At 42.2% G+C, this 13,505-nt stretch overlaps 1 protein-coding gene across 3 annotated transcripts in view; it reads left to right on the forward strand.

The window, feature by feature from the left end:
* The first annotated feature begins 287 nt into the window (after positions 1-287).
* RCL1 (RNA terminal phosphate cyclase like 1) overlaps positions 288-13,505 on the forward strand; it is a 118,909-nt gene continuing 105,691 nt past the window's right edge. Inside the window, exon 1 of one of the 3 annotated variants that reach the window (XM_029613596.1) lies at positions 288-423. In XM_029613596.1, the coding sequence (XP_029469456.1) occupies positions 288-423 (136 nt within the window). The remainder of the gene's footprint in view (positions 424-13,505) is intronic. The other 2 variants (XM_029613603.1, XM_029613611.1) reach the window with 2 other exon arrangements.

Here is a 13,505-nt window from a genome sequence, read left to right on the forward strand (position 1 = left end):
AATTGGAATCTAAACAGAGGGGAGGAGAGAGAGAGAGATAGGAACCCACCTGATCCTCTTTTCCTTTTTTTTAATCCCCTCTGTGCACGTTCCTATTGTACATGACCAGTTTAGCTAATAAAGTTTTCCAGCCGCTGGCGGCTGCAGTAGGAACTCGCCCCTTCTCTCTCTCTCTCTTTTTTTTTTTTTTTGCTGACGCTCTGTCTCCTGTCGCGTCTCTACTCTTCTTTCTGTTGCGAACCACGTGCGCTCCTTCCTCTTGCTGTCGTGCCCGTGCTGGGCTCCTCATGGCGTGTCCCGGGCATTGCCTCTCTTATGAAGGCTGTAATTTCCTTCGCCAGCGGCTCGTCCTGGCTACGCTGAGCGGGCGGCCGGTTAAGATTCGCCGGATCCGGGCCCGCGACGAAAGTCCCGGCATCCGAGGTGAGCGGGCGAGGTGGCTCCACCTTGGCAGGTGGTGGTGGCGGCGGCGGCGGCACCACCTTGCAGCGTCTGGTCATGTCTGGACTCGGGCTAGCGTGGCCGCGGGAGCAGTGGGATCCGAGTCACGCTGGGGGTACGGGAAGGGACTGATGCCTCTCAATACCCTTTGCACCCAGATTGGTTGCGGCGGTGGTAGGGAGGTCGCACACTGGCTTTGCTGCTGCTGCTGCGTTGTTGCTCTTTGGTCGATTTTCGTTTGAAAGCGCTCAGGTATGGAAGCTGTGTAGAGGTACTGCTGCGGTTTGGTCAGGGTTTCCGGGTTTTAAGGCTGTTCGATTATGGTGACAATTGAGAGTCACTGGGGTTGCGTGGTCGGCGGGCCCGTTTCAAACTTGCTTCTACTGCTGCCAGACCAGCCATGTTTGGAATCTGTTTACAGCTCATCAACAGGCGGCCTTTTGGCACCGACCTTTGCTGCTGCCTCATCACAGTGAAATGTGTTTACTAATTTAACCGATTAGTAAATGTTCTAAACTTGAAAAATGTGACATGATCGTGTCCGGCAAAGAATCGGTGTGATTTTTATTAGGGGAAAAAACCAATACTGTTTCCCAAAGGCCAACCACGCGTGGTATTTAATGTCATTGCTCACGCAGCTTAGTCGGTATGTTGCCTTGATCATCATGAGAATCTGACCACCATCATAAATACGTTTTTGGGAGAATTTCAGTCAGGGACGGAAAACTTGCCTTTTGTCAGCCGCTTCTGCGTTTTGATGAGTTAATTTGTATTCTTTTTTTTTTGTTTGTTTTCAGATTGTGTTTGACTTGAGTTAGTCCTGTGATGTGTGGCTTTTTTTTTTTTTTGTTCACTCCAGTACTGCAAAAGAGAGTTTTGTCTCAGGATTCTCTTGCAGTATCTGAATGGAAATATTGTCATCTGGCATCTTGTCTATAACCATTTGTACAATTGCTGTAAAATGAATGATGGAGATAAGTTGGTTTAGACTATTTCAATTCATTATCCCATTCTTATATTTGAAGATCACATGTTATGAATCGGGATAGAATAATCGTATGTATCAGTCTATGGAATAGCAAAATAGATGAATATTTTTCTGGCATAGTTTTAAGTATGGTGGATCCTAATGGGATGCAGAATAGAAAATCTCTTGAAGTCTTTCAGTACTACTGACTATATATGTGTTCAAATTTAACACTGATTTCTTGAATATATTAATCTTTTGTAATGTGTGTATATATAGTAGCATAGCTCTCTGCTTCAACGGCAGGGGAAAAGAAAAACTGATACTTCACGCATATCCAACATAACTTCAACGGCAGGGGAGAAGAAAAAAGGATTCACACTCACAAAGCGGGGAGTAGCTGGCTTGTCACGGCGGTTACTACCCCAAACCAAATGTGCCTGATACTTCACTTTCGATGCATATCCAGCATAGCTCTCTGCTTCAACAGCAGGGGAGAAGATAAACAACCAATAAGGGCTGTATAACATAATCTGGGTAAAAACAAATAAGCATGGGTGTAGCTTGCTTATTGCGGCGGTTACTACTCCTACTACCTCTAACTAATCAAGCTAGATATTTCACTTGGATGCAGCTCCTCCACCGCTCTCTACATTAATGGCGGGGGTGGAAGGGAATTAGAACCAAGAGCTAAGAGAAACAGATAAGTATGGGAGAAGAAATGAGGGAAGCTTGCTGGGCAGACTGGATGGGCCATTTGGTCTTCTTCTGCCGTCATTTCTATGTTTCTATGTTTCTATGTAACATAGTAAATGGTGACAGGTAAAGACCCCAGTGTTTCATCCAGTCTGCCCAGAAAGTTGTTTTAAAGGTTATAACTGCTGCTCCGAGCAGGTTACACCAAAAGTTACCACATTATCCCGTTTCTTCATTTCGATCCTCTTATGTTTATCTCATGCCCTTTTGAATTCCATTACTGTGCTTGTTTTCATCATCTCATCTGGGAGGACATTTATCCACCATTCTTTCTGTGAGAAAATATTTCCTGACATTGTTACTGAGTTTACCTAATTAACGTTTCATATCATGACACATTCTACAGCTGCTTTTCCATCTGAAAAGGTTCGATTCATGTGCATCATTAATAGCTTCCAGATATGTAAAAGTCTGAATCTTCTCTTCTGTATGTTAAATACGTTCTTCAGTCTCATCTCATATGGCATTTGGTGCAGACCCCACATCATTTTGGCTGCCTTGCTCTGGACTGTTTCCATCCTGACTCTATCCTTTTTTTTGAGATTGGATCTCCAGAACTGACACTGTATTCCAGGAAGTGCTCATCCTTGGTCTATTTCTTCAGTTACCCAATCAAAAAAATCTGATTCGATTGACACAGCCTTCCTGGCTTGGATCCTGCAACCCATCAGATTGTAGGTAGTACACCATTGTTTCCTTCAACAGATTCTCCATTATCACCTCCTTTTTCTTACTGGTTATTCCTCTCTTTGCAGCCCAGCATCGCTCTGGCTATAGTCTGATGCCTAGTTACATTTGCTTTACTGCTTTTAGATCATCTGCCTCTGTCGCCCTCGAGGTCTCTCTGTTGGTTCATGCACATCTCTTTTTATTCCGAACCCCCCCTTGACAATCAGGTACAGCTCCTTTGTATTACTGCACCCCAAGTGCATGATTCTGCACTTTTTGGCATTGAATCCTAACTGAAAACAGGAGTGGTACACAAAGACAAGAAGATACAAATGTTTAATATTTTTTTATATATATATTAACTTTTAAAATTACACATTTTTAACATCTAAAACATAAATACACTAAAGATCAAAATCAAACATCTGATTAACACAGTGATGCAGCAAGTGCCTCCCTAGGTCCATGCTTCTTTCTCAGAAGGTACCCTCTTAAAAAAAAAAATAAAAATACATTAATAAATAAACATCTTTTTTTTTTTTTTTAAAGGGGCTTATTCTCCACAGATTGTGAGATAGATGGCAATGGGGTCTCTATTGATAACTGTAGGTGGGAAGGGGGGGGGGGTTCTATGTTTTTACTTACACTGTTTTTTATATTAAATTTGTAATTTTAAACTTTTTTAATTTATAATATTTTTTTATATACATGTATCCATTTATTATCTTGCCTTTTCATTCTGATTGTGTGGTTCACACACTTCTCTTTTTGTCTCTTATTGAATCCTAGCTGCCTAACCTTCAACCACTCCTTGAGCATTCTTTAATTGCTTCTCATTCTCTCTCCTCCGTCAGGTGTCTCCATTCTGTTGCAGGTCTTGGTGTCTTCTGCAAAAGACAAAACTTTCCTTCTAACACTTCCACAATATCATTCAAGATGTTGGAAGGAGCCAGTCCCGCAATCGAACCATGAGTCACTCCTCTTATTGCTCTTCTCAGAACAGGTTCCATTTGGCACTGTTCGCAGTCAACCCATTTCTAATCCATTCCACCACCTTGGGACCTACTCCCAAGTTTCTGCCTTTATTCCTAGGCCAGGACTGTGTAAGAGGTTTTGCTGAAATCCAGGTAAATCATATAAAGTGTACATGCTTGATCTATTTCTTCATTTACCCGATCAAAAAAATCAGATTCATTTGACACAACCTTCCTGCCTTGGATCCTGCAACCCACCGGATTGTAGAGGGTGCACCATTCTTTCCTTCAGCAGATTCTTCATTGATTTTCCCACCGTTGAAGTAAGGCCTGTAGTTTCCAGCCTCCCCTCTGCTACTGCTTTTGTGAAGGGGATCAAAACCGTTCTTTTCAATCTTGCGGCACCACTCCCATTTCTAGGGGACTATATACTATTTTGGGGCCTTGCCATTTACTGTGCTGCTAGACAACTAACTAGAATTCTGTAATACTGATGTCCAAACAGATGGGGATTTTCCAGCCTATTTGTAATGCAATTTCTTTTTTCTAATTTTTCCTAAAAAGTCTCAATTTTACTATTGACATTTTTTTTCTACTCCCTAAATAAATTTGTGTTCTGATTTGACTGTGGGAGGGGCTCCTGCAAGCATAAGCCACACTGGTCTCATAGATTCCAAACTGGACTTTTGAGCATACTCTCGACAGGAACACGTGGCTTGCAAGTTGCAGGATTTAAATAAAAGGACATATGTTCCTCCTTTAAGGGACAAGGGGTTTAAACAACTCAAAACAGAGACCCATACCTCAGATGTCAGACTTAACTCGTCTCCTCTGGGTGTGCACAGCTTGGCCCCTTAGATGTTGAATTGCCAGGAGTGCCTTCCTGGTGCCCAGCAAGCCTTTAGACACTAGTCTGGTCCTCAGGAGTCTTGCCTTCAGGCTGTAAGCTGGCTTCCTGATTTGACTCCAATTTATTGGTTCCACAACCACTAGTCTGCCAGTTCTAGGCCAGCTGGATCTTTTTTGCTCTGACATTGGTGTGTTATGTAACTCCATGTGATTTCTCATGCAGTATCTCAGTTTTTCAAGTAGCCAAATAAATTAATATTGTTGGGGGGGGGGGGAATCAGTACAGATATTTAATATGGTTATGATGTTCTGAAATATATTCAGTTTTGTGACTATAGTAGCATGTATTCCTTCCATTTTAAGGAAAATAAAGCAAGGGCATTGAAAATTGTTGAATCATTTTAGTGCACACAGGCTATGCCTGATATGCCATAATTGTCCACTCACAGCTCTGTTTTCATTGTCACTATCTACAGAATCACTGGCATTACTTATTAGTTCCATTTCAGAGCTAGGTGATGCAGAACTGAATTATTTGGACCGCATTCTCTTTCACTACATGATAGTTGGACCAATCGGTCTGTGGGCAAGGACAACTTATGCCACTGCTGTTTCACCAGTTGCATTTCAGATTGATTCTCCAGAAGCAAAATATTTTGTGAAATAGAAACTAATGGCACTGCATTCATTTGTTTAATCTTTTTTTCTTCTTGGTTGAGCTGAAAGCTTTCCAGTTCTGTTGACAAGAAGCTGCTGTTGGTGGCATGCTTGTTGGGGTCCTTAGAACAATTATGGACAGCAGTCCTTCATGAGGGAGGAGACACATTCTCTTCTGCCTGACAAATGATGTCTTTGCTCCAAAGATTTTTGTTTTGTTTTGTGCCATACTCGGCAATCTGTCTTCGCTACTATTTTGTAAATGCTAGGGACATTTTGACTGCTTACAGAATTGTATCAAGAGCAATGGACAATTCAGCTTCTGATAAATGTCTTTGATTTTATTTATATCCTGCATCCTCCAAAACGTTCGGGGTGAGTTTACAGGCTCACATACACAATAGTAATAGTAAGACAAAAAAATGTAAAAATGAGACACAAATTAATATAAGACAAGCCAGCAACAACAACATACCTGGATGGAAAAGGAATCTAAATGTAAAGAACCTTGCATTATTAAAATAATTCTAAGAAAAAAAAAGATGGAACAAATGAGAGGCTAATCTACAATCTCAATACTTGCTCAAATAGAAATGTTTTTAATGCCTACTTAAACATTTTTGCTTCAGTGATGTTCTGGATTGTGATAGGTAGGGAATTCCAGAAAACAGGTCCAGCAATAGACAGACTACACTCAACGAGTTTGACAAGCAGCGAACTTGGGATAAGGGACATCAAGCAGATTCTTTGTGGCTGACTGGAGGTTATAGAGGGAGTGTGTATTTTTAAAACTGAAAAGATCCAAGGCGACTTCACATTATTTAACAAGCTATGGATAGTGAAGGCCAGTTTATGGCGTATCCTCCAATAGATGGGAAGCCAGTGGAGGGATAGTAACACCGGAGTGCTCTTGAATTTTAGTTCCTGTAAGGAGGCGTTCAGCGGCATTCTGAATAATCTGCAGAGATTTCAGAACGTATGCATGAAGATTGATGCAAAGGTCTTCGAGATTGAGAGAAAAGTAGAGATGATGTAGCAGGCATCAGATGAACTTGATGAAAGCAAAACGCAGTAAATCTGTTACTACCTTTTTGTATAGAGATAAAGGCAAAAGCTCAGTTTGATTTTCTTTGGTTGTCTGAATATCTCTGGAATATTTGAAAAGCTTGGGGTATTTCCTTCAAATTTCTTGATAGCCTCTGACATTGGTGGTAGCAGATTGAATGCTACTTGAACCCAGAATGCATGGTTATTAAAAATCTGCTTTCAGATGTTCTCTGGAATAATTTGGGGTGCTATTACCTATTTAGGCACGCTGCACGCAGTAAATTATGTAAAACCCTTGTAGCTGAGCCCCATCTAGATTTCCTGGCACTAAATGCATGGCCTTCCCCCTGCTTCTTTTTCTGTAATGTCTTCAGTCTGATTAGTAATATGATTGTTTAATACATTCACAGTTCCTTTGCACTGTGTCAATATTGTCTTCATCGTATTTATAATGTTTTTTTGCCAGAAGAGATCCGGAGTGCATATAAAATTTGTTAGCAGAAAATGTGGTGAAGATTAATAGCATAGGTTTAAAAAAAAATAAAAGGTTTGGACTAGTTTCTTAAAAATTATTAGCCAGGCATGTCTGGGAATGAGCACTAGGGAGCAGATCTGCTGGGTGGATCCATGTATCTGAATTGGTCACTGTCAGAGACAGGATGCTGGTCTCAATGGACCTTTGATCTGACCCATAAGGCATTTCTAATGTTCTAACTTATGAGCAAGACAACCAAATACTGTATTAAATGAGGATTTTTTTTTTTGTCTTTGTTTGCCATGCAGCTTTTATGTTAATTCACATTCAGTTACAAGGGTTTTGCACTCTTTAGGGACCAGCACTATTAGTCTCCTCATTCAGTAATTTGGCTGTATATTCACTGTGAAAGATTTGGTAGCAGTTGCTTTCAAGAATATTGATTCAGATGTTGCAGATATCCGTTCAATGAAAGATTTCCTTGTATCAGTCTTTCTAGCTGATGCCAGTCTTTGATTCCGCTTTGACCAGTCTTATGAATAACTGTTTTTGAACTCTGTCATGCTCTCTGAGAGGACGTGATGGTTAGTTAACACATGTAATATTCTTTCCAGAATTGATTTTCAGTTCTGGAAAGGGGTGATGGCATACCTTTTAAATATGGTGCGAGCTGATCCCTCATCTGCTTTGTGACTCTTGTCCAAAAAGCTTGATTTAAAACCTTGACTGTCTTGAACATCTACTCATGGTGGACTCTGGTGACAGTAATCTCGAAAGCGGGGATCCTGTTGCTGCTTTCCCCAGACCTGGTAGCTCAAGATTTTCATTTTCCATCTTTTGCAAGTCTGCTTTTTCACTTGGCTTACCGGTTTTCTTAAACACAAATGGGGGGAAAATAAATTTTTATAGATTAGCTTCATTCATCAGAGAAAGTAATCTGGGAGCTTGTTTTCTCCCCTGTCTGCCAGAAAGAACACTTTACTACCCAACTTGCAGAGGCAAAAGGAAGTGTAGTCTGATCTCTGCCATCGGCCAGAGGACTAAGCTTGATCTGCTGGACTGAAATAGTAAACTATAATTTTTAAAAAAAAGTATATTGTTAATGCTTCAGGGAAGACATTTCAAACAAACTTCTAGCAACTTTCGTCTGCATAGGCCTCCACAGCCATCTTGTATTTCTAGGGAAAAGAGCAAAACATTTAAAGACTTTCAGGGTCTTGCCAATGACCAATCAGAGGTCAGGGTTGAATGTTATTCACCAGTCAAATTGTTGAATGTCCCATACACAGACAGAACATTAAATTTAAAGAGCTCATTGGTTTATTCAGTGAGCAAACACAAGAACTGATGTTGGTCATCAATCAAATTTGTGAATGTTCCATTCCAAAAAAATATGTATTCATAAACAGTTAAATCTGATCCTTGTGATTATAGGGAACCCATCCGAAAGATTCATTGTTTCTGATGGATCAACTAAAGACCTTGATTTTCCCACTCCCCGCCCCCTTGCGGATGTGGCAGAACCACATCTATTACATAGCATTTCAGATCTAAAAAAGGTATGTTGCTGAGAAATGCAATGCTGTACTATTGCAACTTTAAGGTGCTTGTTTAAAATACAGCTTTTAGGTTCAGAAACACGTATTGTCAATTTCCGTGCTGTTTAGGGATAACCTAACCAACAGGCCGATTCAGTAAAGTCCGAGGGAGAGCGGGCGAACGCCCAGGCCACTCGCCTGTGCGCGCGATACAGTATTTAAATGAGGCCCGGCAGTAGAAATGGGCACGTCCCTAGCGCCTCCTTTTTGACAGGAGCGGCGGCTGTCAGCGGGTTTGACAGCTGACGCTCAATTTTGCTGGCGTCAGTTCTCGAGCCCGCTGACAGCCACGGGCTCGGAAACCGGACGCTGGCAAAATTGAGCGTCCAGTTTCGACCCGCCAGCCGACTTCTAATTTTTTTTTCTTTTTTTTAAACTTTTTTTACTCTTTGGGACCTCCGACTTAATATCGCCATGATATTAAGTCGGAGGGTGCACAGAAAAGCAGTTTTTACTGCTTTTCTGTGCACTTTCCCGGTGCCGGAAGAAATTAGCGCCTACCTTTTGGGTAGGCGCTAATTTCTGAAAGTAAAATGTGCGGCTTGGCTGCAAATTTTACTTTCTGAATCACACGCAAATACCTAATAGGGCCATCAACATGCATTTGCATGTTGAGGGCGCTATTAGGTTCTGCTGGTTGGACGCGTGTTTTCCGCCCCTTACTGAACAAGGGGTAAGGGAAAACACGCGTCCAATGGCAGGTTGTACTGTATCGACCTGCCAGGAACAGCGGTTAGCTTTGAAAGACTTGATGGGGGATTCATCTATTGTAATTAAAGCAGCCAACAAGGGAGGAGGTGTAGTAATTTTTTAATCATGAGGATTAAAGAAACAAATGTTTTAAGGCAATTGTGAGATAAAGCATATTGGAAGTTAGAAGAAGATACGATCAGTGAAGTACAACTAAATGCAAATTGAGATTCTTACAGAGGAGGCTTTGGAGAATGGATTTCTTACCAAAAAAAGAATGGTTTGTTTTTTACATACATTTTCGTGCTTACCAGTGTTTAAGATACTTCATAAAATTCATAAGTTTTTAATACAGCCAAAGGGATGTCCAATTATTTCTTCAAACAAATTTTTATTGGAGCCCATTTCACAATAAGTGGATACATTTTTATAAACGAGTCCCATTGTACCAACTTGTATATCTTATATATGGGTCTTCTCACATTTTCTACAAACATGTTGCCCATGATTGGTGAAGATGTATCTGGTTGGGCATTAATGACACTTGATGTCACTTCTTTGTATACGTTGATGCCACAAGAGGAGGCATTGAATGTTAACTGGCAGGCAGTAGAGGACCAACCCAGACCAATATAAGTTTCCTAGCGTGTAGCCAGATGGACTCGGGACCAATGGGTATAGTGCTCTTCTGCTAGCAGATGGGAGATGGAGTCAGATTTCAAAGCTGCCATCACTCTAGATATACCCCTGCAGTAACCTTAGCTCTTCAGTATCTCTCAGTCTCCTAGCAGATGCGGACACTATCCCACACACTAGAATAGTGTTAGAGGAGGCGCTCTAGCCGTGGAACAAAATGGCCGCTTGAACCAGAGCTCCCGCCAATCCCGGACCAATGACTGCAAAAACATCCCACTTAAAGCAGTTAGAACGACTAAATAATTGGTGCACAGGAGGAGGAATTATTCGCAATGGCACAAAAGAAAAAAGGTACAGACCTCCGACAGTTCTCCTTTACAAAAACGGCTTTGACAGAGGAGGGGCCTGTAGACAACCCGGAAGCTGCGGCCTTGAGTGAGCATGAGGCCGCGAAAGGCGGAGATTCTGGAGGTGGGGCGGTCCCGACGGATACCATGCCGACCAGGGCTGAATTTCGCCAGTGGTTCGGCGATCTAAGAAGGGAAATGAAAGAAAATAAAAAAGATCTACTTAACCATCTAGACATGCTGAAGGAGGAAATGGCCGAAATAGGACAGAGTGGATGATTGAGACACATGTTTGGAAGCACAAGCAGAAAAGATTACTAACATTCAAACCTCACTCTCCCACAATAAATCTGAAACTGAAAACATACTAACAAAACTGAAGGACCTCAAACAGAAGCAGACACACTAATTTGAGATTTAGGGGAATTCCAGAAACTGAGGAATATATGGATTGCAAGGAGACCATTAAAAAAAAGTCTGCAGATTTTTTTCTACAGCTGGATGCAAACTCTGGAACTGACGCAGCAATTCCTGAGGTGGAATTGGAACGAGCCCACAGAGCTTTGGGTCCTAAGGTGACTGGAAAACCACGAGATATTGTCTGTTTCACCAAGTTGCAAGGAAACAGCAGTCCTGGTCTTGGGAAACCCACAATATCATGATATTTGCGGACCTATCCCCTATCACACTGAAAAGGAGGCTGGAGTTTAAAGAAGTCACACAAATATTAAGAAAGGAAAATATCCGCTATAGATGGCTTTTTCCTTTTGGTATTGTCATCACTACCCAAAGCAGCACCTCCAGAGCGCAAACCTTAGAGGAAGCAGCAGCCATTTTGAAGGAGGCTGGCCATCTTGTCCGCATCACCAGGGAACAAAAATCCATCCAGCGCGCAGCTCCAGTGGATACTCCACGATGGCAACGGGTCACCAAAGGCAGGAAAAGACTCCGCAGAAATTCGGGGGACGGCAGACTGGAACATGTTACGGGGTCAAGTTGAAAGATTTCAATGAGACACATGTTTGGTTACAGAGTCTAGACATAAGTCAGGCATCTCATGATGCCTGACTTATGCAGATATCCTTTCAAGTGTTTAAGGTTATTATACATGTTTTCTGCTAATGGAATTTTGGTTTGTTGGTCCGGGAGAGGGGGGAGCAGGTTCCATGGTGGGACATGCCTTCATTAGCTCAATCGGCTGTGATGATGGATCAGAGCTGTGAGGCACTGCAATTTCATAGGGGAGGGAGGAGGGACCAGGGAGGGAGGGGGGTATTTAGATATAATGGCATTTCATGTTAAAATTCAAGACACTGGATCATTAGTCGGGCAACCACAATTTTTACTTGGTTGGGCAACACTTAGCAGGAGAGGACGATCAGAATGGGGGATGGGGGCTGGTGACTTGAAGGTCACGCCATGTTCCGCAAGCGTGCAAAATGCAGGCAACGTGGAGAGATGATATTTAAAATATTGTCCCTTAACGTTAAGGGACTTAATAGTCCACAGAAACGGCATACTCCTTTGTTTTGAGGCTCGAGTCCAAGGCAGATGTCTTGTTTTTACAAGAAACTCACTTGAGACACAGGTATGAACGACTACTCCACTGGCCTCTTTTTTTTTTTTCTCGTCAATATCATGCTGCGGCCTCCAAAGCGGCACGATATGCGGGTGTCAGTATCCTCATACACAGACTCGCAATGCCTTGTCACGAAATCATTAGCAGACACTAATGGAAGGTACTTATTACTACAGGTTGAAATAAATCAAGTTAAATATACCTTGTTGAATATTTATGTACCTAACTCTGACCACTCCACATTTTTTGAGGGTTTACAGCAAATATTGGGGGAGGTCGAGGTGGGTCAACTAATTGTGGCAGGTGATTTCAATATTACTATTCAACCCCGTTTAGACAATTCATCTGGGGGTGGGGTGGGACCCAGAGTGGGGTGTACTAGTCTTAAAAATCTTGTATAAGACAGAGATTTGCTGGATATATGGCGATACAGGAACCCCACGTCCAGGAATTACACTTTTTTCTCTCATACGCATCACTCATATTCCAGGATTGATTTCTTTTTGAACGACAAGACTCTTAGCTTACGGGTCCGGGAAGCCGAGATAGGCAACATCACCTGGTCAGACCATGCCCCACTTTGGTTAAAACTTAATTTACAAGATAAACCCACTGGAATCAGATTTTGGAGGTTAAATGACAGCTTGCTGGGGGATGAATCTTTCTGCCACTCCATTCGAACTGCCATTACAGAGTACCAATGGTTTAATGAGGAATCTATTGCATCCAAAACTTTGTTTTGGGAATGTCTGAAAACGGTTATTAGGGGAAATTTTATATCTCAGGCATCACATCAGAAAAAGCTGAAATTAGAACAGATTACGAAATTGACTACTGAAATTGCCTCGCTGGAGGGGAGACATAAAATGTCCCTCTCACCAAAAATCCTCACCCAATTGCAAACAGCTAGAAATTCCTTGCGGGAATTACAAGCTAATGAGCTGGCATTTCTTTTACAATGGGTTAAACAGGAACATTTTGAATGGGGCAACAAGGCGGGCAGGCTTTTAGCACGTAAATTGAAAAAGCAAGTCGCACAACACCTCATCACGAGCATTAAAGTGGAGGATGGATCCATCCTTCATATGCCTGCAGACATCCAAAAGTGTTTTCAAGGGTATTATGGAGCACTGTATGCCGCGGACCCTGATATTCATGTGGACAACATTGCCTCCTATCTGGCTGATATCCAGTTGCCCCAAATCACAGTAGACGAGAGACAGTTTTTTTTTAAGCAGAGATCTCTTCTCTGGAGATCAGCAAGCAATCAGCGAGCTTAAAATAAATAAGGCTCCGGGTCTCGATGGTTACACGGGTTCCTTTTATAAGAAGTTTAGGGATCAATCCTCATCTTATTGCAGCTTATAATGCCCTCCAGGTGGGCAATTCGCTTGCAGCGGGGGGCCAACGTGGCAGGTATTACCATTTTAGCGAAGCCCGGCCGTGGCCCTATGGAGTGTGGGTCATATCGCCCCATCTCCTTAATTAGCATTGATTTTAAGATCCTAGCAAAAATCTTGGCGAATCGTCTTAATCGGGTGATGGCGAAACTGACCCACCCAGACCAGGCGGGCTTTATACCTGGCCGTAAAGCAGTGGATAATGTATGGAAGACCATTAATATCCTCTGGTGGGCTAAACACCAAACCACAGTGTTTTTATTTGCTTTTGATGCGGAAAAGGCCTTTGATGTGGTCCACTGGCCTTTTCTCTTTCAAACCTTGGTGAAAATGAATTTTGGCCCAAAAGTTTGCAGTCGGTTGGCTAAATTTATATGAGAGGCTGGCGGCCCATGTCAAAGTGAATGGAGTGTACTCTGA

This window comes from Rhinatrema bivittatum, chromosome 1 (genome assembly GCF_901001135.1).
Source record: "Rhinatrema bivittatum chromosome 1, aRhiBiv1.1, whole genome shotgun sequence".
Lineage (NCBI taxonomy): Eukaryota > Metazoa > Chordata > Amphibia > Gymnophiona > Rhinatrematidae > Rhinatrema > Rhinatrema bivittatum.